The sequence below is a fragment of the Ambystoma mexicanum genome, chromosome 1p (genome assembly GCF_040938575.1).
Source record: "Ambystoma mexicanum isolate Mex_15411 chromosome 1p, UKY_AmexF1_1, whole genome shotgun sequence".
Classification (NCBI taxonomy): Eukaryota; Metazoa; Chordata; class Amphibia; order Caudata; family Ambystomatidae; genus Ambystoma; species Ambystoma mexicanum.
Genome location: NC_090921.1, coordinates 1,221,528,392 through 1,221,554,026, shown reverse-complemented (window position 1 = coordinate 1,221,554,026; position 25,635 = coordinate 1,221,528,392). Strand labels below are relative to the sequence as shown.

Below are 25,635 nucleotides of genomic sequence, written 5' to 3'. Positions count from 1 at the left end.
ATACATTCTTTAAAGTTATTCTCAGTTGAAAAACGATTTACAGAGTAAAATATGTGTTTGGGTTAAAAGGTACATTAAATATTACGTCCCTGGGAATATGATCTGGGTAATTAATCGTATGTGAGTAAATAATATAAGAGTTACAAGGGGCACAAAAGCGAAGTAAATGATGAAATATAATCTATGTGAACCATAAATATCCTGAGGATACCCGGAGCAGGAAATACACTAAACTGATTTGGTGCTTTGTGCAGCAACCCATTCTCAGACATAGATCCCAGACCCTGGCAGTTCTGGATCCTGCTTTGCGAGGGAACACCCTCAGAACTGTTTTGTGATTCCGAATTCTTCGTTCTACTTTCACAATGAGTTAGTGACAGTGATATACATGTTTAACAGTCATGTGCAATTGTGCACAGCCGGGTTGCCTTTATGAGAACCAGTGTAAAAGTAAGTAAAGCGATGGTAATTTAGCAATGACTAAAACAGGATCAATCGTGAAACAATGAGAGTGATGTAGATTTAGAGACCAATGACAAACAACTCAAAGCACCTGCTCGATGGCCATCCACACATGCAGTCAATACAATTGAAGTCCCCAGGGTATTCAGGTTCTGTCTCCTTCCCCAATCATGTTATCACATCCCAAGCAGAACCAATTATGTTACTTGTTAAAAAGTTATTAAACCTGACACTTAAGTCCTTATTGCTGGCTAGATGTCCCTATCCAGAAGACGAACTGTCCCTTCTGATGTAATAACCCTAGTTGGACGGTGGTGTATTGACTAACCGGGGAAGAAGGGAAAAACGGGAGAATGGTTAGTGCTCGTCCTAGTCTGGCTCACTACTTTCCTATGCTAAAAGGCTGCACACTAGGGTCTGTCAACCATTGATTTTAATAGTGTTGCTGAGCTTTTGTGTGTTTTACCATTAAATACGATGGAGCCGCCTCCATCTCATGGACTAATTCCACTGTAATTGCTAAAAATATCTCTATGTCCTATATAGCAGACCTCTACAGAGTTATTGTATGTCTGGTAGGTTGGAATAGCAAATGGTTCATCCAATGTCTCTACAGAGTTGTTGTGTGTCTGATAGGTTGGAATAACAACTAATTCCACCAATGTCGACCGGTTTCAGCGGGATTCTATATTGGCCGCTTTTTTCAGGACCTATTATGCTGATTGTGCTTCAACATATGGACATATCTCCCGTTGTTCAAAACAGTCCATTTAATTGCTGTCTTCTGATTCCATTTTCTGGAGCGGATATCTTCCGCAAATTCGTGACATCTTTCTTTTTGTGTCCTGTTGCCTGCAAGGCAAAATGTATACATATCAGGGGACTAGGCTTGTATTCTTATGACTACTGAATATTCTATTCCGATGTCCCTGTTCATCCTTACCCAAAGCTTGTTGCCTGTGTGATCTTGGCTTTTGCTTCGGTGTCTTCAAGAGGGTGGATAGAGCCCTACAATATAAGTACCCAACCGTGAGTCATCTATGCATATATTTAGTAATTCCAACTCAGTATCACATAGTGTATAATAGTTAAAGTGACACTTACCCTGATAGAACAGAGGAGTTCAACTTGTATATGTGGTGCATTTCCACGATCATTTCGCTGTTAAATTACAACTGCATATTGATTGCAGCATTTGCCTGCAAATGACATGGCATCGTCAGGTTAGATAGTCTCATATTTCTCATGGGTGTCTAGAGATTATTAGCAAGGGTTTTTTAACATAAATTTCAATCAGTTCCTTTTTCTATATATATGGATCTTGTATATCAAGTTCTCTATCAAATTTTCAATCAATCCCATGTTCAGTATTTCATTCTGCCCATTGGTTTGTTGTGCGTTACTATATGACTCGCAAGATCTAAATGCGTGTGTGTCACATATGTTTATGGGAGCCAGATTGTTCCATTCATCGGACCGAGCAAACCTTGCGCCGGATATTGAGCTTAAAGCGGGGGCTCGTTGTCATTGCCCTAAAGGTTTGTTGCTATGCGTATTCCTTTGTAAGTCTATGTTCCCATCTGTTTATGGGAACCAGATTGTTCCATTCATCGGATCGAGCGAACCTCGCATCCGATGTTGAACTGTTAACACGGGCTCAATATAAATACCCTAACGATTTCTGGTGTACAACGGTTATTGCTATACGCATTCCTTTGTAAATCTGTGTTCTCATCTCAACAAAAAAACATGTCCGGTCTCGCATTTTACTGCGGAACACCTAGGGTTGGCACTAACCTTTTCTGGCAGATCGGTTGTTGATCTCTCGTCTTGTATTGGCTTCCGCAATACTCGCTGCCGCCATCTTGAAAGGGTGCATCATTTATACTCGTCTGTATAGCGGTAGTCCCTTCTTTGTTTCTATGTCTGGTATGGTTAATCTGGTCTCTCGTGTTACTGACCCGTCCATCATCCTGCCAATGCTGTAAAGTTAGCGGCCAAAGTCGCTATGGCGACACATTGTAATATTCAGCTATTTTATCTGGTGGTTATGATTAAATTGGCAAGACGTTAAGAACGTTTATATATATATTCCAGGAGGGAATTTAATCCCAAGTTTCATTGGATGTTATATTGCTGAAGTGTATCATCTGTTATTAATAAGGTGCTGTTCTTTTTTCATGGTGTCAAGGTGCATGCACTCCTCAGATTCAAGTTCTATATTTGTACCTCGAACAGCCCTGAAGGACATCTGAATCGATATGAGTTGTGTGTCAGGTACAAATATAGAACTTGAATCTGAGGAGTGCATGCATCTTGACACCATGAAAAAAGGACAGCACCCTATTAATAACAGACGATACACTTCAGCAATATAACATCCAATGAAACTTGGGATTAAATTCCCTCCTGGAATATATATAAACGCTCTTAACATCTTGCCAATTTAATCATAACCACCAGATAAAATAGCTGAATATTACAATGTGTCACCATAGCGAGTTTGGCTGCTAACTTTACAGCATTGGCAGGATGATGGATGGGTCAGTAACACGAGAGACCAGATCAACCATACCAGACATAGAAACAAAGAAGGGACTACCGCTATACAGACGAGTATAAATGATGCACCCTCTCAAGATGGAGGTCGCGAGTATTGCGGAAGTCGAAACAAGACGAGAGATCAACAACCGATCTGCCAGAAAAGGTTAGTGCCAACCCTAGGTGTTCCGCAGTAAGATGCGAGACCGGACATGTTTTTTTGTTGAGATGAGAACACAGATTTACAAAGGAATGCGTATAGCAATAACCGTTGTACACCAGAAATCGTTAGGGTAATTATATTGAGCCAGTGTTAACAGTTCAACATCGGATGCGAGGTTCGCCCCAATCCGATAAATGGAACAATCTGGTTCCCAGAAACAGATGGGAACATAGACTTACAAAGGAATACGCATAGCAACAAACCGTTAGGGCAATGACAACAAGCCCCCGCTTTAAGCTCAATATCGGACGCAAGGTTTGCTCGGTCCGATGAATGGAACAATCTGGCTCCCATAAACATATGTGACACACATGCATTTAGATCTTGCGAGTCATGTAGTAACGCTCAACAAACCAATGGGCATAATGAAATACTGAACATGGAATTGATTGAAAATTCGATAGAGAACTTGATATACAAGATCCATATATATAGAAAAAGGAACTGATTGAAATGTATGTTAAAAAAACCCTTGCTAATAATCTCTAGACACCCATGAGAAATATGAGACTATCTAACCTGACGATGCCATGTAATTTGCAGGCAAATGCTGCAATCAATATGCAGTTGTAATTTAACAGCGAAACGATCGTGGAAATTCACCACATATACAAGTTGAACTCCCTCTGTTCTATCAGGGTAAGTGTCACTTTAATTATTATACACTAGGTGATACTGAGTTGGAATTACTAAATATATGCATAGATGACTCACGGTTGGGTACTTATATTGTAGGGCTCTATCCACCCTCTTGAAGACACCGAAGCAAAAGCCAAGATCACACAGGCAACAAGCTTTGGGTAAGGATGAACAGGGACATCGGAATAGAATATTCAGTAGTCATAAGAATACAAGCCTCGTCCCCTGATATGTATACATTTTGCCTTGCAGGCAACAGGACACAAAAAGAAAGATATCACGACTTTGCGGAAGATATCTTCTCCAGAAAATGGAATCAGAAGACAGCAATTAAATGGACTGTTTTGAACAATGGGACATATGTCCATATGTTGAAGCACAATCAGCATAATAGGTCCTGAAGAAAGCAGCCAATATAGAATCCCGCTGAAACCGGTCGACATTGCTGGAATTAGTTGTTATTCCAACCTATCAGACACACAACAACTCTGTAGAGACATTGGTTGAACCAGTTGCTATTCCAACCTACCAGACATACAATAACTCTGTAGAGGTCTGCTATATAGGACATAGAGATATTTTTAGCAATTACAGTGGAATTAGTCCATGAGATGGAGGCGGCTCCATCGTATTTTATGGTAAGACACACGAAAGGTCAGCAACACTATTAAAATCAATGGTTGACTGACCCCAGTGTTCAGCCTTTTAGCATAGGAAAGTAGTGAGCCAGGCTAGGGAGAGCACTAACCATTCTCCCCTTTTTCCCTTCTTCCCCGGTTAGTCGATACACCAGCGTCCAACTAGGGTTATTACATCAGAAGGGACAGTTCGTCTTCTGGATAGGGACATCCATCCACACATGCACTCAGACCAGCAGGTTACCCCCTTGCTGTCACGCCACCAGTCTTGGGGCTTCCTTACCTGTTTCGGCGCTCCCCGTCCTGGAGGCTGTACCCGCGCTTCCGTCTTCGGGGCCCAGGGCAGTCTTGGGTTTCGGGTGCTTCCGGGTCTTCTGTGCGCGTTGCTCAGCACATGCGCGGGCAGCCGCTCTCTGCTCTCCGCGCATGCGCAGTGCGCAGAGTGCTCGGTTCGGGGAATCCTGCGGTCCAACCATCGTTGTGGGCTGACCAATGCCTGGGAAACAACACGGCTTGTGTTGCAAGCTTCCCAAGTGTTGGTGGCCACATATAAGGAGCCCCGGCCCTTATTCAAACCGCGTCTCAACGCGGTTTGGTTCGGACCGTGTCTACGCTGGTTCCTTGTCTTCTTACCTGTTTCCTGAGTCCTTCTGCCTTCCCCTTTTCCAGCCTGTTTTCCCTTCTGGTTCCTTTCTTGTTGCCTCCCTGTTCCCTTCTCCTTTTACCTGGGGTTGGGTTCCTGGTTCTCCCTGGCTCTCACTCTGGTTTTGGGGTGGTTTCCCCCGCAAGCCTTTTCCAATTTGGTCCTGGGTTCTACTGCTCCTTCTGGTTCTCATAGCCTGCCTGCCTCTGTCACTTGCTGCCTGTTGCTGATACTTGGAAGAACTATTCAACCTCAGCCTACTGGTCTTCGTCTTACTTCATCTGGAGCCTATTGCCCTCTGTGAACCCAGAACTATTGTCAAGGAGGCTCCCCCTGTCAGTGCTTGCACTGTCCCGATGCCACGCTAATCAGGGGTGAGCGAACCCGTGGCGTTGGGAGCCGGTTCACCTCCAATCCGGTTCCATTCGGGCTGGGGCTGGGCTGGTTTCCCGCGCCATCAGTTACGTCTCCACGGAACATCAGACAGTCTGGCATCATCTTCGAGACCCCAAACCGGACGAACAGGTACGCAGCGCCCTCGTGACGCTATCTTTAACACTTGCACATTTACTGAGAAGGACTTTTGGGTAAGTCGTGTTTGACAACTGCATGAATGGTCATCAGGTTGCGCAGTCCTATAAAATCTTTAAAAATGCAAGAAGATGATGAACAGTTATGGTTTGCAAGGTGTAGTTAACGTTGTTCCTCTTCGGTTCCATGCTGAAAATGTATGCCAACTAAAAGCTATTTGTGCAGCTCTGCATTTTTTTTGTGCAGAATAATAGCATCCCTATAATATGGCACTGAAAAGGGGAGAAGTGTGTCTCTTGGTTTGTAAAGAAATCTACAAACCATTGGTAAATGCCTTGATGAACATTGCACAGAGTTGCTAAAAGTGGGAGCTTACAATGATAATTTGTATATCCAGGGCTGCTCTGTGTGGATTTACCCAGAAATACATTCACTGCAATGGAATGTATACAAAATAGTTTACATTAAATGATATTGTAGTTGTAGACAAACAAAATTACATTTCAATTTGCGGTAATGACCTGTCACAGTGACAGCGATATTTGAGTAATCAAATGTTCACTTACCACATCCAATGAGGCTCCTCCAGGGCTGGATGGTAATGCCTTGCTTCTGGCAATGGTGGGCATAACCTTGAACTATATCACAGAGGGTCGCGTGGTCGCCATCTGTCCCGCACATGTCATAGACACAGTTCTTGAAGAAGACATCAGTGCCAGCATTGATGCCGTTTCTAAAAGGACCGGCGGGATCCTTCATGATTCCACAGTGGCTCTGGTTGCTGTACTGGGCCACCATATCCTCACCACACACAGGTGGGTTGTCAGTGTATATGCAGTGGAAATCAGAGTCATCGTCGTCTTCCCGCCAGCTGTTTCCAAACGTGACTGCGCTGCTCACCAGGGAGCCATCGGGAATCCTGAGATCATCACTCTTGTTTCCATTGAAGTTTCCACAGAGGCCAGATACAGATCCAGAGTAAGCTGCCGGGACTTGGACAGATACATGATGGGACCAGTCGAAGGACACCACGAGGCCGAAATCGGTCTGTACCACTGCAGAGGATCCACTGAAGTAGACCTGTACTTTCCCAGACTGAAGCGATAGTGGGAGAAGTGACAGGTCCCCATTGATCTACATTAAGAGAAAACATCCATTAGTGACGTGCTAAAACCTTTGTTTTATGAAATTCTACTCTCTGTTGTATTTACACAACTTCTGACGCACGTTCATGCACCATTTTTCTATGCGTTTTGTCTCAGTAAACACACACATAAGGCCTTTCTAGCAGTCCTCATGTATCTATCTGTTCCTCTCTCTTCCTCTTGCCTTCTTCTTTCTCTATATTTTATCTTACGTGTAATGAATGAATTAGGTGTTCTTTTCGTTTGGATGCTTAGAGTCTGCGACCTTTACCCCACAGGTGGTTTAATTATGCTCGGACCAGGTACTGGGGGCAGAATATCAGAGAATTGCACTTGTGCAAAAAACAGAGAAAATGAATTTAGCTCCAATTTTGCTACTTTACTAATAGAGAATGGTGCAAAAATGTTTAGCTCCATTGGTATTATCTAAAATGTTTTCACCTGGGGAAATAGGAGCAGGCTGTTTTTTTTTTTCTATGTGTGCTGCGTAACATAAAAGAAATGTAGTAGACACCTTTTGTTGTATGTTATGCAGCAAACATAGTACCAAAAACAGCTGGATTTATTTTTGCCTGCGTGCAAACGTGTTAAGATCATATGGATTGTGACCATTTTGTATTATGAAAGCATTTGCTCACTTTTTAGCACCAGTGCAAATCCGGCCCCCGCTAGAAAAGTAAACAAAGCACAAACCAGCCTTTTTTTGGTAAACTTTATAAATCATTATTATCTCTAGGAAAGATATTCTCCTATTTGGTCATTGAGGGGCAGTGCTTTGTCAAATACATGTTTTAACTTTACAAATATATGCAAAACAACTGTGATAAACTCCAAGCGACGTTTCCAGGGTATGGCAACAGAGCAGGGAAACATGGTGACAGCCACCGATTTAGCTTTTGGACATGAATATTTGTCCAGTTCTCAGAGTGGTATTTTTGCATTATGAACTCTGGTAACTGCAGGCCGAGGGACGGATGCTGTGCGGGGTGGGCGGCGGGGGAGGGGCTGCCAGGCAACAATAGGAATTCTGTTGGAATTTCAGGAGAATTAATGACATTCCAGACTGAGGAGGAGATGACTAGAAGGAGGTGGTTGTCTAAACTTAGCATTTATTTAATTGTAATTAAAGAACACATTTCCCTCAAGCAAGGATTCACACACACTGGCGTCCTGTCTGCCTATTTCTGATAAACACAATTTTGCATATTGGTATCGCTAAGGAAAAATTCAAACACAGGAATTGGTTTTCAATGTACAACTTTGTTTTAACTGTTGGGAAGTCAGTAATAGGTGTGAACATCTTTCAACATTGTTTATCTAAATAAAGTTTCAACTGAAGCTTTCTTAATAGAATTGTTCACGAGGTTAAAGATTTAAGCAGAATGTCTCTGTGTTCCTCTTTAAGGCTCCTTGTGATGGTGAAGGCTCTCAGACTTGCTTAAGCGGTCTGCGCTCTACACGGTAGCGCTATGAGGCAGTAGCAGCCGCTGCAGTGTCTACTAAGGCGGAAGCTCTCTTATTGACTGGCTGCGCATTCACACACTCCCTCATGCAAGCTTCCGGTTCAATGACTCAGGGCACGATTAATATCACCATATTGTGCAGCAGTAGGAGCGTGGCAGGATGAAATGGAATCCGGCACTTTCATTCCCTGCTCCATATTCACGCCTTGTGGCGTGTCAACAGTCCTGGTGACCACAAACAATCCGGGGCTGTTGGTGCAAGTGGATTCTAAAGGCACAGCACCAGTTCTGCACTATTAGAAAAGGGTTCGCACTTCTGCACCCCTTGCGGTGCCGTTAGTGCAGACAGGCAGCTTTGCGCCTATTCGGCAGCCTCAAACAATCCTTGCTCATTTCATTCATACATGAGCTACAAGATGGCCGCGTCAGGACACCGTTAGGACATAAAATGATAGGTTATTATCTTTGCTTTTTGTTGCACTAACTGTGCTCTGAAGAAAGGGTCCAAACGTTTAAAGCAAATAAAATACAGGAAGCACAGAACCCAGTGCAAAGTGTAGTTTCCAGGCCACATTTCTACTTCACCGAAAGTGCTGCTACGGCTCCGGAGTATCAGCAACACTTTCAGTGATGCAGCATGTGTCCCTGATGAAGTGCTCCGCGTGCAGTAACGCTGCATTTACCATGTCTTCAGGATCAGGCCATCAGCCCCTTACTCACTCCAGAGGTTTTGCACTGGTGCAAGTGCAGGTTTGTACAAGATTAATACCAAGAAAAAAACATTCAAAGCGCAAAAATATATTCTGGAAATGGATTTTGGAAATAGCACTGGTGTCAATGGGCCTCATTAAGAGTCTGGCGGTAACCGAGCTGGAAAATCCGGCAAGTTACCGCCGGACTCGTATTGTCATTTCACCTCCGTGATTCCCGGAATTACCGGGGCATTATGACCCCGGTGACCCGGGAATTCCGGAGGCTGAAGAATTCTGTTAATCCCCATTCCCTTGGAGTCCCACATGACTCCATGGGAATGGGGAAGTGGAAACACCGGCACCATGCTGTAATGGTGCCGGTGTCTCCATGTCCGCCTGCTGGCGGGTGGTGTTAAACCCGCCAGGTCAGACCTGGCGGGAGTGACACCTCCCGCCAGCAGGACTCTTAATCAGCCGTTCCGGAAAGAACGGTGGTGGCAGATTTACTACCACCGTTCTCTCCGGACCGGCACGGTCGTAATGAGGCCCAATGTCTTTCTTTATTAAGTCTTGTGTAAACTTTACCCTGGTGCGAACATGCTTTGAAAGAATGTTACTTTCTTAAGACAATGTTTGCCCTTCTACTAATACCTTGCAAAATTTCACTTGCTCTGGTGCAATGTTTTTGAATGTACAATTATACTTCACATAAGCAACTTTGGAATCAGTTAGCGCTACATTGCCCTTGGATAAGGCCCAGCTATCAGTCCTCTTTGTTGTTACTGAGCTCCGCGGTGTTTTTTGTTTGTTGACACCAACCCAAGGGTGATATCACTAAATCGAGGAAATCACCAGCGTTCCCTTTTCATGATCCAGTTTTCAGAACCCCCTCTCCACCTAGCACCTGTCTGGCCATGCATTGGTGATGCTGAGCCAGCATGTCTGTAGATATCACAGTGAAAGCCATCAGTTTCTCAATGGCTGCCTAATAAATGGCCAAATAGCAGTGACATGTAAATAAGTACTGTGGCGCTCAATTTCCTCACCTGAACACTTCCAAAGCTTCCACTCGCGATCAAAATCTGTTCCCCGTAGACGTTCACTTCTACCGTTCGTGTCCAGGCCACAACTGGCGACAGTCGGTGCTCGTTCTGCACCATGACGCTAAAGTTGGTGAGACTGCCAGTGTTGCTAGATTTGCTGAGGGTGTACTTGCAGGTTCCCTGGTAGTCGAAGGAGACTCCATCAAAGGTGTGGTAGTGCAGATCCCCGAAGGCCCAGCAGATGCCGCTGTCTACCGGGTAGCACTTCCTGATTCCATTCATGACTTTGCACTGCTCCAGTGCTGCGCATGTGTGGGCTTCACACACCATCTGCTGGGCAATGCAGGTGCACTTCTGGCTGCAGGTGTCTGTTAGGAAGGCTTCGTCACCCAGGTTGTAGTAGAGCCCATTCATGGTGCAGCCGCACTGACTCACGGGTAAACAGGAGCCGGCGTGAAGCGCATACCCTTCATCACAGATGCATCCGTCGATGCTGTCTGCTGTACAGGTGGTATTTTGGTAAAGGTTGGCACAGGTGGTTGGGCAGCCAGTGCCAAAGAGCTCATAGTGACTGTTCTCAGCGCAGTCGTCATCTGTGGAGATGAACGTGATAAAACGTGAATTGTTATTGTTTTAAAGCCCAGCTTACATGTTAATCATGGCAAACAGAACCTTAATTCTCTGGCTTCTGGAGAGCCTGGCCATCATTCCCCTGCAGAGCGGTGTTGCGATTGGACATAAGCTTAAAACAAACAAGATCTTGTATACTTACATCCTAAAGACTGTCCCAGAAAACAGACACACATGTGAGATGATTTATAAGAGCTACATTTGGAGAACATTAACTGAGCCCCATATTTGCTGCCTGCATAATCATGAGTGAATAAACCATGCTTTGCTTCAAATCATGCCACATAACATTGATTTTACCAGGACAAAAATGGAACAAACCTTTTTGCCCACCTTTTTGGATTGGTTCATATGTAATAGAGAAACCTGGCATTATATATCTATTTAGCTGGCACCATTTAAAAAAAGCATTTGTACTACAGCAAGAATATTGAGAAAACCTGCAAATATCACATTTTCTTGCTTCTTTACAGAACAACAATACCGTGTTCTACACATCACATTATGATAGCCTCCTCCCACTTTAAGATGCTGCAGTAATAAGTGTTCCTATTACCAAGCACAATGGTACTCAATAGAGCAACCACTGATTGGATGAAGTGCTGAGTTCACCCTGCCAAGATTCAAACATGGGTCCTGTAGACCGAAGAGAGATGCGCAAAGTCTTTACCAGACTGTGAAGCCTACGGGCCCGGTGATTATTGCTATTAACACTCCAAGCTTATGTCCCAAGGGTCTAATAGCAATTGATTAAGAACTGCTTGTGTGCTTGCTGTAGCCCGTCTTATCGAACAAACACTCACCCACCATTACCACCATTTAAATTGAAGGTGGATGTGGAGCCCCTCTTCCATTTCCATGGCTTCCGGCTCCCTTGTGAGCTGCAAAGCAGTGCGGTAGCACAACTGAGGGGTCAGTGATGGGAACATGGAAGGAGAATTGGACGAGGGAGTTGATGGGCAGAGGCAGGGAAGATGGTGGCAGGTGGGAGCAGCTGTGAGCTTGTTTTGAATGTACAAAAGTGTCATGTGATTCAGCCCGGAATCAGAGCAACCTGATTGGCTGTCGCTCCGCTCATATGGAAATTTGGAAATGAAGAGAATTAAACTTGCTTCACTTTTCGGATATAGAGAATGGGACTGTGTTTGAGGCAACATCTTGTTGTTCCCTTCATCACTTAAAGGAGCACAGTACTACATGTAGGATAGTGTGCACAATTCTAAATGTCATACACAGTGAAGGAAATAAATATGTGTTTGCTTCATTCCATAGTCAACAACCAGCAAGCCTGGTACAATCGATGCACACTCTTGTTGACCCAACCCATACATATTCGCCCAACTTATGGGATGTATTGACCCACTCCGATATGCTATGCGGCATCACACTGCCAGTTATGGTGAAAGAAACTGCAACAATGACGGCAAAACCCTTGTGTGCACCAACAACCTACAAAAACCGCGTTCTCAAGCACACAAAAAGATGGATGCACAACCAGCCACCCATGGTGCATTAGTGGTGGAATAGAGCACACCCTGCAGAAAATGTGCCAGTGGGCTCCATGACCAGCAGACAGAGTGCAGAGAGAGAAGCAGCACTTTGCAAGTGAGACCCCAAAATGTGCCTACAAATGACCTTTGCGTTGTTGCTAAAAACTCCAAAATACCTATAACACAACATTTCTCAACATTCAAAATCTTGTTTGTCGCTAAAATTCATGTAATCTTAAGAAGCATTGTGAACATACAAAGTACTAAATGTGAAGAACAAAACATTCATCAGACAAATTGGATTGTCTGTAAAATGACAGCCCTGGGTGCAGTACCCTGGGCCACCTGAATGACAGCTGTCAGATGGGTTACTGATGAAACTTTAAAGTGATCTAAAACTAAAAGGTCTGCTGGATTTGCAAACATAAAAAGGATTTTTGTGAAAAGGAATACAGATCTTAGTTGTGTTTTGATCCCTCAGATGTAAAGCCAAGAAAGTCATGTATTTATGTTTGATTTAACAAGTTTCGGTTTTGCTGGATTTAAAAAGTTAATTAGCCTGGCTGAGCTGCAAGAACTGGAAAACCAGGTTCTCCCAGGAGAAGGGCCTTCCTCTCAGCTGAAACTCACGAGGATATGGTAACTGTGGGTTAAGACAGACTCTTGTCTATAGAAAGAGAAGGAACAATGACTGAGCTTCAGCCCAGGAAATGGAGGTGTGAAGGTGGTCTTAAATGGCTCCTGGAAGGAACAAATAAGGAGGGGGATGCCCCTGGACTGCAGGGAGACACAAAGGGGCAGACCATCTGTTGCTAAACATGAAAAAAGAACAATTCTTAAAAGAATCATAACTTGTCATCCAAAAGGGAGAAAAATATACCAAGGACAGAGTTGTGAATCTAATTTGTGGATGCACGTTTGAAGAGGCGGCAAAACCGGGTAACATGTTCTGGACAAGAATGGCAATATATGTGGTTTTATATGAAAGGTATTCGTGTTAGAATTGTGAACATTTACACACACACTCCTTTGTTAAATACACACATTTGTGGAAATTTGCATAAAGTTTGGAAATTGTGTTCATAGCAAAAAGGACAAAATTCTGTAGAAAGCTGGACCAAGATCCTACAGCTGTGAGATTTTGATGAACAGCTATTACATAAAATATGGCATCTTTGTGTGTGATTTATCTAAAGGTGACCAATGTAGAAATATGTATTTAGTAGAAAATCCGATTTTGAGACCAGTGGATAAAGGGAGGTCTCTGAGGACTGTAAAGCAAACCATAAAATGTGACATCATCCAGCCTTGATCCAATCATTCAAATGCAAGGCAGAGATTAAGTTTTGACCCAATCCCAGCTCACAGGGGCAAGCTTAGCTAAACTGGCCCATACACCCACTTTGGGATGTCATTTTAAAGCATAAATGAAGACAGCTGACACACATAGGGACTCGCTGATCCTGTCACTTTCCTGATTCCGGCGAAGCACTCGAATCCAGCATTCTACATCCAGCTTTCACATCCTTTCATATCCAGATGCCAAAACTCTTGCCAGCAATAGAGAACTATTGATTTTAGCATGGCCCAAATCCTCAAACTCATTCTTGCAACCCAGGAAGCACTGTGGTGTGAGAAGGCCTTTTGAACCAGTATCCTGAAATTCTATGACTTGCCACCACTAGTCTTGCCTGATGAACTCGCTATCCAGCTGATTGAAATATCCACAAACAAGAAGGACAGATCCTGTGCAAAACCGGTGACTGGCCAAGCTGATCCAATCCCGTGCCTGATGTGCTGTTCTTCCTAGACCAGATCCAGTCCATGACCGGAACTGACGGTCCAATTTAATAACTTATTTTGTGAGTATTAATAGGAAGAAAAGTGACCTCTTGTATCTTTGCATTGACTTATCTCAACCTCAACGCATCCTATCTTTTAATGCAGAATCATAGTCTTGTTAGAACCTTTCGTGTGCTGATTTTTCTGATTTGTTATATAAAATCATAAGTCCTTAGTGATTTTGAGTAAGAAAAGTAAATCCCAGAACGGAAACTAGAGTATCACACATGAAGGGTTATGCTGGCCATGTAACTGTGGAAATTCACATGTGACATTCTCATTTTCATAGTCATAATCTAGTGTAAGCAAACCCATCTTTCATTTTCAAAGTGCATTTCTGTTTTCCATTCTTGCGCCGAATTTACAAAACTAACCTTTGCTAAAACCTCTATAACTCCCTCAGTTTTTATGATAGAAACGAAATTTCAACTCCTACTTGGACCTAACATCCTTAGCTATCCATATAACCCAAACCCGTGTGATTCTCCTGTTATCGTGAATATCACGCAAGGAAAAGTTTGCTGTGAATTACAATTCTGACATGTCTTTACACGTGTGAAATAGCTTTAAATTGTTTCTGACTTGGGCTTTGAGATTTCAAATGCTTTCTCTGGACTAAATCATTATTTGTGACTTGTGAAACTGTTCAAAGCGGCTCCCGTAGGAATTTATGATCATTTAAACATGTTTGACCATATTTGGTGTTTTTGCCCAGTCAATTCTAAAGAAATTTTAAAGCCATTCTGACTGATAGCTGAGAAGTCAATTCCGTTTTTCTCTTGTGTTTGAAGGGGGAAGGTGGGACTGATATTCTGTTCCAAACAAACACAAAAGTATTCTTTTCTCTGTTGCATTTATTTTCGTGTACTCATTACTTGATTCATAATGTATTAAAGATAATATTCTGTGTTCTGTCACTCCATTGGTGATTGTTGTTTACCTATTAAAATATATTGTGATTAAATTTTAAATACAGAAATAAATATTTACCTTTGCAAACTTGCCTGATTCCTGGTTCAGTGTGACCGGGGGGTGGCGGGGTTCCAGGAGAAGGGTGTGATATGAGTGGTATATCGTTCAGATTATTAAACTTATAGACAAAAATAAATAAGGACTTCAATTGCACACTACATGCTGGGTCCGACTTGGGTGTGTGCAGGATTCTAATCACTTACAAACTGTAGCTATAAAGTGCTGGCATTCGAGGGGTTTGCTAGTTATGCAATCAGGGCAATTGTAAATGAAAACATGTAAAGGTTGCCAATTAGAAACGAGAGTGCCAGCGTATAGCAGAAACCTTACCACATTGCATCTGTGACTTCCAGTCTGGAATCACCAGGCTGTGAAGCTGGCAGACCGCCTCGTAGGATGCCACCGCCGTGCAGAGCATCCCCTTGTTGGTGCCATAGTAGCAGAGATCATAGACACAGGAGGCGAAGAATGGATCTGCGTCCTCGTACCAGTGACACTCATCGAAGGGACCCGATGGAAGGGTGATAATCCTGCACTGCTCTTGAATAGCTTGCAAATTAGTGCAATTGTCAGTATTGCTGATGACACCAGAATCTTCCTCACATCTGAGAAAACGATAGAACATTTGTATTTAGTCATGTTTCAAACTTCCTTCTCCTTTCCAAATGTTAAGACAGACATGTTCTTTTCTTAACAATTATCACTTTCACAACTACTGCCTCCCTTCCAACACCCCAGCACTATTTGCTAACCACTTAGATGCGATCTCCCAATGTACAAATCAGTTAATGTCTGCATTTTCATAGTTAGCATAACAAAGATGAATGATGTTGTTGAAACCAGCAATCTTTAGATTTCCTTTCGGTATAAAATGGGAAACAGTTGGGATGGATTCTGATGGCTGCTATAAGAGGGTGCTAGTAGTCATTGTTAATGGTTGCACTCCCATACGTGTGAACATCAGTTTCTATTTCCTTTCCAATTGAGAGAAAATGAACCAAGGAAGCCCCCATTTATTTGAAAAAATACGTCAGCCTTAATAGCATTACTTAAAGTGCTATCTCGCATGAGGCAGTGTAAATGGTTATGTATCAGAGCCAATGTGAGGCTGGTTCTGTCAGGAATCTGGCCAATGTAAGTTCGAGAAAATGGCTATGTGGGCAGGAGAGCCGGTGTCAGGGCACTGAGGTGCCGGGTAAATCTGACAGTAAAGTGTAAGGGGAAAAGAGGCAGTGTAGGCAGACTTGTGATAGACTTAGGTGAATGTGCTGTCTGAAGCAACTTGGGCACTCTCGAGCAGTGGTGTAAAAACTCAACCACGCTAACTGAACGTCCCATGCCATGCTTCCATACCTTGGAAACCCCAGCTAAAGCAGGGTTTCGAAAAAGGCCAAACGAAAACATTTCCACAAACAAAGTAAACGTCACCCTGTGGGGGCAGCCGGGAGCATTGGATTGACAACCCTCAAAATCGTCAGTTTGGCTATGCCGTTTGTGAGTCCTCGTGCCACGGCAGCTGGAGATCAAAGGGGACCAACATGACAAAGACACATGCCTGGGGAGCGGTGTACTTGTTCATGTGCATCCTGTAGACGAAGAGACTGACATGTTGTAACCCTAGACAACAATACTTTCCTTGGCAGTAAACTTGGATAACATAAAAACAGAGCCTGCATAACACAGAAGACATTTGAATAAGGATGTGTCTTGCATTAGTGGAGACGGTTCCCTGAACGCATCTTGATAGGCGGGGGTGCTTGTGCTGGGGATGGGTTGGCATGTCAGGATACCTTTCACAGGGAGTTCATGGTGAATTGTATAGAAGCCCCTCCTATATGTGTTATGCAGAAGGGGCAGTGCTGCCTGGCATTAGGAAGTATTGGAGCTGTATTTTATTAAGCTCATCTTCAGAGACATGGGTTTGACATCCCCCTTCACTGCTGGCCTAGGTCTTAATGCTACATGGCTGGTTCACATCATGAGCAAAGGCCTCCTTTTCAGGTACAATGCAACAACTTTGGGCCACACAGGTTGCCATTGATTAACTAAATGGTTTAATGTGATTTCCTCAAGAGTTAAAAAAATAGAAACGATGCGAAAACATTTGTTTTTGTTTAAGCAAGTACATTTTGTGTGTGCTAAAGCGAACTGAAATTTCATGAAAGTGTATTGTGAGCCCCTCATTTAAAAATAAAAATGCTGTAGGGTTATTATCATTTCTTTTAACCAGAAGTTCAAAATTAGATTCACTGACAGTAAATTACATTAAAAATAAGATATTGCATAGAGTGTGGGTTGTGAATTGAAAAGCTAACATTGGAATTGCATGAATATCTTCACGAGCACACCTTAAACACAGCCAGTAGTCCCCTTTCCTGAGCTGTGTGCACACTCAGTGCCTGGAGCAACACAGACAACAGACAATTGGTATTTATGTGCGTTTTGGGTGAGTCTAGATTTGTAGAAGTGCCAATAATGCCGATGTATCTGTATCTACATTTGACTCTATAAGTTTAAGTGTTGCACACAACCCACATGACACACAGATAAGACATAATTCCCAAGAATCAAACATCTGCAACAAACATTAAGAAAACTATTAGCAATTATTACTGTATGCACGAATGCTTGCAGCTCTAAATCAGACCTGAAAACATACAAACCATTAAACATGTGTTTGCTTGTATATTATAGTGTGGCAGTCTCCACTCTATAGTTAAGATTAGTATCGAGATACATAAGAAACTCCAAAAATTAATTGCTAATAACTTTTGAATCCCATGAGGGATTTGGCTGCATTTTTTCAAAGTGGTTGCCATGGGCTCCCCCACAACTTGCTCTTCCACCCCCTCCCTTAGCTTATTGCATCCAATAGTTTTACAAATATTTTATGCAGAAGGGGGTGACCCATTCTCGAAAAATGATAGCTATATCTCCCATGCTGCTTTGCACCAGAGTGGCTTTTTTCATAAAAGAAAACCGCCATTTTGTTTGGTTCAATGCGAAAGATAACAGTTGTTATTACAGGAATAGCTATGCATAGCCTAAAACAAAAAGTGAAAAAAAACCTTTTTGGTGGGGGTAAAAGCATGAAATGACAACAGGCGAAAGGGTGAAGGAGGACACCATGTGAAATTGTGGAGTCTAGGACACCCGAAATAAGGTGATTGCGATGAATACATGTTTTCAATAACCACTGCTATGTAAGTAATTTTCAGCACCCACAACTATAAGAGGAATTTGCAGCAATGGAATAACCACAGCTATATGCGACCTACGCAGATACAACCACCGGAATTATCATTATTTCCTGGGTCCTAGAGTCCAGAATTGACACATTGACACCCCTTCCCCTCCTCTAGCTTGATGTCATTTCATCCTTTTTCACCCTCCACATCACTTTTTATCATTTTTGTTTCATGGCTACCGGTGGTTGTCATAACATTCCTTGATTATGATATGATAGGTTATTTATAACGTGCTTAATACCCAGAGGTTTCTAAGCATGGACCCGGGGATCAATTCTGTGGTACTCGGTGTCGTCTTGCTTCGAAGGTGAGCACCTTGACCCTAAGCTATCCTCCCTCTGTCATTTTAACGATTTAAGTGACTTGGATATTTTTGATTGTGGTGTGTTGTGGGGTTGTTTTTTGAGAAATGTTATTTTAAGATTAGTTTCATGTCGACAGACTAGCCACTCTTAAACTGTACTTATCATAGCTAAAATGGTCTATTCAGGTTACACAGGTCATCTGTCTGGTTTGCACTGTGTAACTATTAACCTGATCTAATGAATTAACAATCCCTTCCCCGTAATCCGTAACCTGTCATTAACAAATCAGTGCAAAGTGGTATCAGATGAGATTTCAAAAGTGAGGAGCTTCTTTAGAATGGAGAGAAAGCGTGCAGGCACAGTTTATTGGCTGTGATTTCATTACACACACTGCAAGGAAAATGCACTGTTGAAAAGGCACCAATGTATGCGCAGGAAGGAATTGTAGCAGATATCTTTGTAAAACTATCCTTCAAGGGGAAAATTACTGAGGCCAGCTCGGATGATGGTGCACGTCAGGAAAAGAGGCAGGTTCTAGTGATTGACAGGGACAGCACTTAAATAAAAGAGACAGAGGGTGTGTGTGCAGATGAACAGCAGACAAGCAGGAGCATGAGACTGGCAGAGCCGCAAAACCTACTGGGAGATAGCAGAAGACGGACGATAGACGGGGGAGCATTTATCCTGGCATAGAATTCGTGTCATCCCTGTGAGGCTGCAGTGTGTGGAGGTCGCAACATGACATTTGCTGCCAAACCAAGCCAGAGTGGTGTTCCAGAGCTAACAGAGCATGCTTGAATGGATATAGTTTTTTTTGGCAGCCACAAGGAGTTCTTTTCATGTATAAAATTCCATGTCAAGCAAACGGTTTTCTAAAAAGTTACAAGATTTTCTTATTTAGCATGGCTTCTGCCAAGTCACACGATCCAAGGTCGGGGTGAGCTGATTACAATTCATTCTATTATTGAGTAGTGTTTATTTTGAAATTGTTTGTTTTCATTTTCTTTTTCCCGTTGTTCCACATTTGCAATGACAAGTATATTTCATGTAGTAATTGCTGTGCACAAGTGGTAAGTTATCTGTCAAGGAAAATACACATTATAAAAATAATTTTGTGTCTGAAACACTTCATGGAATTTGGGTCATTGTATTTAATCTGCTCACAAAGGCAAGAGGGTAACAGTAAACAATTTCATGAGAATGATATATTGTGGACCTTTTTAGTTAGGCAGTGTGTGTGAGTGTGCAGTGTTTCCTCTGTGCATGTTTACAGCATAACAGACCTGCAATCAAGGCAGTAGCCCAGCCTCGTAGATAAGTGGCTGGGGGCGACAAGTGACACTGTCCAAACCCAAGCGTATTAAGTCTAGTAACTTTCTTTTGGGGAGACTCTGGGATGAAATACAGGTTTTAGGGTATTCTAAGGGGAGCATTATCACTCTATAAAGGGCATTATTACAATAATACTTTACCACCATTTTACTACAATAAAAGGTATATATCCCCAGATAAAATCTCTTAAACACCACGGTAGGTGTAATGAGCACTAGGACCAACATTTTCCTATTTTTTCAATACATCTTTGACCACAGCAAGTTTTGCCCTTGGCCCGGTCCTTTTCACAGGTGCAAAAATGCATTCAGAGAGTATGGTTTTGCACTAGGGCATATTTTGCCCAACTGCTAATTGAAAAGGTTCTGTAATATTGGAAAAGCTACGCTGCACACTTGCCCGAATGTTTAATATTGTGGTGAGACTCTCTTTCTGCAAAATTGTCACTGATCATGACTCTGTGTTTGAGCAGCAGTGATATAGAAAACCAATTTATGGATTCCGTTGTTTAGATGTTTTTAGCTAGTTAACCACTATGTGAATTTATTATGGAGCCCATACCCTAAACCTTTGTATATTTCACTGCAATCGCTCTGTTAGCCTCTTAGCTCGGTTATTCAATGCAGACCCAGATACGCAATAGAGAAAGCAGAATGTACTTGATCACACCACAGTCAAATGCAAGAATCAGTGCACCTTTGGCTATTCTTTGGTGGTGATCTCATAATAATGCATAGATTCTCTGTAGCGTCACATTTCCTAGGCTTGTCAAATACCTACATCTTTATCCAATATGGAATGGTCATTTGTATCAAATGTGAGGTGCACCCACACTAGTGGCATGTGTTTGCACACTGTGCCAGTTAACTGAAGGGCGTGTAAAACATTTGGGAAGTCATCAACAACATTGTGTTACAGCAGGTTTCTTTAAATTAGGCATATACTTCTTTTCCAGCCATTTTGGAATGAGGATAAATTTATGAAATCTTCAACTTCAGGAGAGGTCAAATAATGAGGGTCTGCTTTAAATATATGGGCAGTATGCCATTTACTAATGAGCTGACATTACCCACCACGGTATCACACTTGACGGTAAAGGCCCAATGCCCAAGTTAAGGGCTTGTCTGAAGCAGTGAACCTAAATTAGTTAGTACCAGGATAGCCCTGCACTGAAGGGTATTATCGCCATTAGAAACCAAAATCATAACACATGCCTGTCACCCAGTTTACAAAAACTGAAAATCAAACGTATCTGTTGCATCTGTGAAGCTGGTCATTTCTGCTGGAGTCTGTTTTTAATGTCGATTATGGAGACTTAATCAAGACAGAAAAAGGACTGTCGGCAGTATGGGCTGGCATAAGAAATTCCACAGGTATCACTCAATGTTGTTGTTACAGTCAATTATATGGTGTTAATTTTCTTCACTGAAATCAACTTTTGGCAGTGCAAACATGAATGTATATGTTTAAGGGTTTGAGGCATTGAAGGGTGGGAAGGGTTAGGAGTGGTTGTGGTTAGGTAGGTTAGAGGACATTCCCATTAAAAGTAAAAACAAACAAAAATGTGATTTTAGCAAAGATGAAACAACATAGAACCCTCGGATAGATAAATATAACTTATATTTTTTTTTGTTATTGGATGATAGGCTTAATTAGCACTGTGTTATGATTGCAGGTGTTGTTGTGGCTCCTGCAGGCTGAAGGGAGCCAGCTGCAGAACGGATCTGAGGGCCACACAGAACTCAGCTTGGCCAGAACATCACTGCCTGATTTTCTGCTCGCCATACCCAGAGTGCTAATAATCATTGACCATTTTTAGGTACTGTGGTATCAGGAATGTGGCCCATGAACTTGGTGTAAAGAATGTATACCTTGGTGACAGCAGAGGCTACAGTTTGCATAATTGCCCTGTGCTTGCTATAGAAAGAGATGAATGCATAAGCTGATCTAAGGCTGTTAGACTTTTGTTCTATTTTTTCTGCTGATTTGAATTTTTAGTCACAACCTAACGTGGGTTCAATATTTATATTCTGTTTGATAAACAAACTTGCCATGTTGATGCTGTCGGATTAAGATGTGTCCTTGAAAGTCGTACGAAACAGTCCTCATTATGAGTTTGGCAGTGACTTAGAGGTAAATTGAAGGGATTACTGCCAAACACGTTTACCATTACTGCCACTTGACTTCTGTAGCTTTACCATGGGAGTATAAGTGTTGGCATGGCATTTTTAGTCTGCATTTTGGAGTCCATAGGAATCCAGGGGCAATTTTGAGAAACACTGCTAGCGTTAATTCTGCTGTGGTGATTCTGATGATTTTTACCGATAAAGTGGATGATTCACCTCAGATTTCTGCTGATAGTGCATTCTCCACCTTTCCGCTGAAATCAGGAACACGGCGGAGCAGCAATATGGCGGTCAAGGAACTACTGCCATTTTACAGCTACCTTCTATCATACTGGAGTACTGGAATTAGGCCCAATAGTCATTCATTTTACATTAATTTTACACACAAGCCATTCTTTCACTCAGAGCTGAAGTTGGCAAAAAGACATGGCTGACCAGTAAAGGACCCTAATTCAGAGGCAAGTCTTCAGAGCTAATCATGCACACGTTAAAACACATGCCTTGTGTTGCTCACCATAGCTATCACATACACACTGATATTGATTAATCAAAACAAGCTTGCCACTGGCCCAACTTTGAGTACACATTGCTGGGAACACAGAGGTGCCTTATTTAACACCACTTTGACGTTACTGTTTCCTATTGAAATAATTGTGATGTAAAGTACACGTACCCTGTTGAACTGATGTTCGCTCTCCAGGAGTTGCCAAACTCAGCATCGTTTCGTGCCAGCATTCCATCCGGTTTTGCCTTGTCGTCCTTCCTGTCTCCGTTGTAGTTGCCACACATCCCACGCAGTTGGTTCTGGTATTGGGGTCTGACCTGCACTGTTAGCATGCTGATCCCATTGTAGAAGATCCGGACCCCAAAAGGCGTGTCCACAGTAATGGCACTTTTGGTCATAGTGATGTTACCCAGTGTTCCAAGCTGAGTTGGGGGTGACGTTTTGACACTGTTCATCTGAAATAGAAATGGGTAATTTATTGCCTGCCTGGACAGATAATAAAACATTACTTCCAACACTGAGAGCTGAACTATTCAGGTTTTGAACATGACATTGGATCGATTTAGTCCAATGGGGAACAATTTTACATGGACAATAACACCCTAAAAGCATATATTGCTTGCATTAAATACATGCATTGCACTAGAAACTCCTTGATAGTGTATATCACTTTGAGAATAAGTTTACTTTAAAAATACCACTTTCCAAAGGTGCAAAGAAAATAGACATAGACAACAATAAGACCTAGCCCATTATTGATGCCAAAGTGAATGTCTTTCTTCAATAAAATCCCTTGTTGGGGCTTTTTAAAGCAGCCATTTAATTGTTTCACAAATCCCATTTCTCTGCATGAACTGTTTGGGATTTTGAAAACAAATAAGAGCATCAACTATTTGCTATGTCTTCAAGAAGGTGCAGTGTGGAATACTTGCGACTTTGATTTTACTCAACGCACAGTTATGCATTGTCTTCAGTGACATCATTTCGAAGTCACAACTGGGCAAAATTTCAGCCAGTGAAAAGAATTGATGAAAATCACCTCCAATGGTGGAGCAAATTTGTTTTACTGATTCACTGATATACAAATTTCACTTTTTTTTCCTGAAATGTCTTTTTTTTACTCAAAAGTGTTGACAAAAACCAAAATTCAACATCCATGTCATAGGCCAACGTTTCGGGTAAAATGACATTTTGCATACCACGTGAAATTTAAGTCAAGACAGCATCTGAAATGGTCAGTTTTTCTCTGCAGATGAAATTGGCAAAGGAGGGCGAATTCTGCACAGAATTCACCCTTATTTCAGCAGAGTGAATTTCATCTGAGTTCCCCACCATGGATCAACATTCCAGAGTCTCACTAGAAACCATGTACCCTTTTGAAACTCTGTCACTTCCTCTGGATCGGATGGCGAGGTGCTTGTGTACACAATACTGCTACCCGTACCCACTCGTGTGTACATAACACCATCCACTCGTGTGTACATAACACCCATCCGAACTTCTCAGGAACGGAAGGGCAGTCATTCGATGGCATACTTATTTTATATCCAAGTCATCATCGTTTGATTAACCAGAGTTTTCAAGAGTGACACCCTTAGTACTTCCACATGCCAATGCTTTTGACTCTCTTTCATCAGCTCTAGTGAATGTCTTCCTAGGCCCGTTCTCCACCAACATAACCTCCAATCTATCATTGCTGGGACTGTTATTTGTATCCAAATCATATCCTATTTTTAGGAGGTTGTGCAGGTGCGCTTTACCTAAATCGACAGTCTCACTCACATAGCAATGCACCTTAGTGGTTGGTGTTTTTGAGGTCTCAACAAACTCCATATGGTCAATTTTGCTCGAAATGATCACATGTAATTGTGGGATAAAATTAAATAGCTGTAATATTTGTGAGCAATTTATTAATATATCATTCCTTGAGAGAAACAGCTTTCTTATGGTAAACACATTACTATCCAATGGTGTCATTTATTTTTGTTTACCAGCGATCTTTGGTGACTTAATTTGTGCTATTCTATGATCATTTTCCATTATCGAGATCAAGGAGACCCCTTCAGGTGTGAAACATCTACCCACAAAAGTCACTTGATACTCTTCCTAAAACAATCGAGTCATTGGAATTAGGGTTCCATAATCACCTTGCTAACCTCCTTGTCACTATTATTCTTAGTTCCTCTTTTTTTAGACATCGATTTTCCTTTTTCCTAGCCTTTTTCAATACCTGCAGTATAGAAATTCCCACAACTGCTGATTCACTAGGTGTTGAATAGGAGGAGTGTTTATTTGCTCCTTATTTGATTTTAAAATGTTTATCCCTTTAAGTCGACATCTCTCAATGCGCTTGGTATTAACTTCATTTAACATTTCCTATAGTTTTTCTATTCTTGTTAATGATACCCTCTGTAGGCGAATGTCTTTATGTATCATGTTGCATAGTCTTAATAAAATCATGATGGCAAACTGTAAAATTGTAATAGTCCCATTGCCATTGGCAGTGTATTCCTACTATACACACTGTCTGGATGTATCGCGTCCCCAGTTCTGTCTACAAATAGCTCTGGCGGGTTTGACAAACAATGACTTGGAGAAACAATTTCCGGTGTTCGTTCAGCAAGATCAATTGAATGGGGCCTTAGTTGTTCCACAGCCGTGCCAGTTGTCATATTATTTGTGATTTATGTCTGAAGCGAATAACATAGATTTTAAATTGAATTATAATCTATGATTGATGATTTATATCTGATAGATGCATCTAATTGAAGATCATTACAGACCTTGTTGTTTGTTGAGAGGCGAGCATTTTCTTTCTCAACAAAGTCAGTAATGAATAGGTAACAATATGTTCACCATGGGTGGATGTTTATTAACATTGCCCACCCTAACCTCGGCTTGTGGGTTAGGTTCACTACAACCCATCCGCGCATTGCATGGTTCATAAGTTATAACGACCATTCTTGGGTTTTGATCTTCTCGCCATAACTGTATGTGCAGATATGATTTAATAGAGTACTCAGGCGCTTATTTCAATCCACTTCCACCCGGAAAACAGAGCATGCCTTCCACTCAAGGTCTTCACACTATTCACTACAGAATTGCAGCTTGCCAGACTGTAGCACACTTAACTCTGCACTTGCGGATGCGGCCGTGCTACAAGCA

At 42.1% G+C, this 25,635-nt stretch overlaps 1 protein-coding gene across 1 annotated transcript in view; it reads right to left on the bottom strand.

The window, feature by feature from the left end:
• The window catches only part of LOC138537061 (IgGFc-binding protein-like), a 198,609-nt gene that overhangs the window by 110,845 nt on the left and 62,129 nt on the right, over window positions 1–25,635 (bottom strand). The window contains exons 12-16 of the mRNA XM_069641427.1: window positions 22,639–22,925; window positions 15,285–15,559; window positions 10,024–10,613; window positions 6,244–6,811; window positions 4,787–4,999 (exon numbers count right to left, since the gene is read on the bottom strand). Coding sequence (XP_069497528.1) covers window positions 4,787–4,999; window positions 6,244–6,811; window positions 10,024–10,613; window positions 15,285–15,559; window positions 22,639–22,925 — 1,933 coding nt within the window. The remainder of the gene's footprint in view (window positions 1–4,786; window positions 5,000–6,243; window positions 6,812–10,023; window positions 10,614–15,284; window positions 15,560–22,638; window positions 22,926–25,635) is intronic.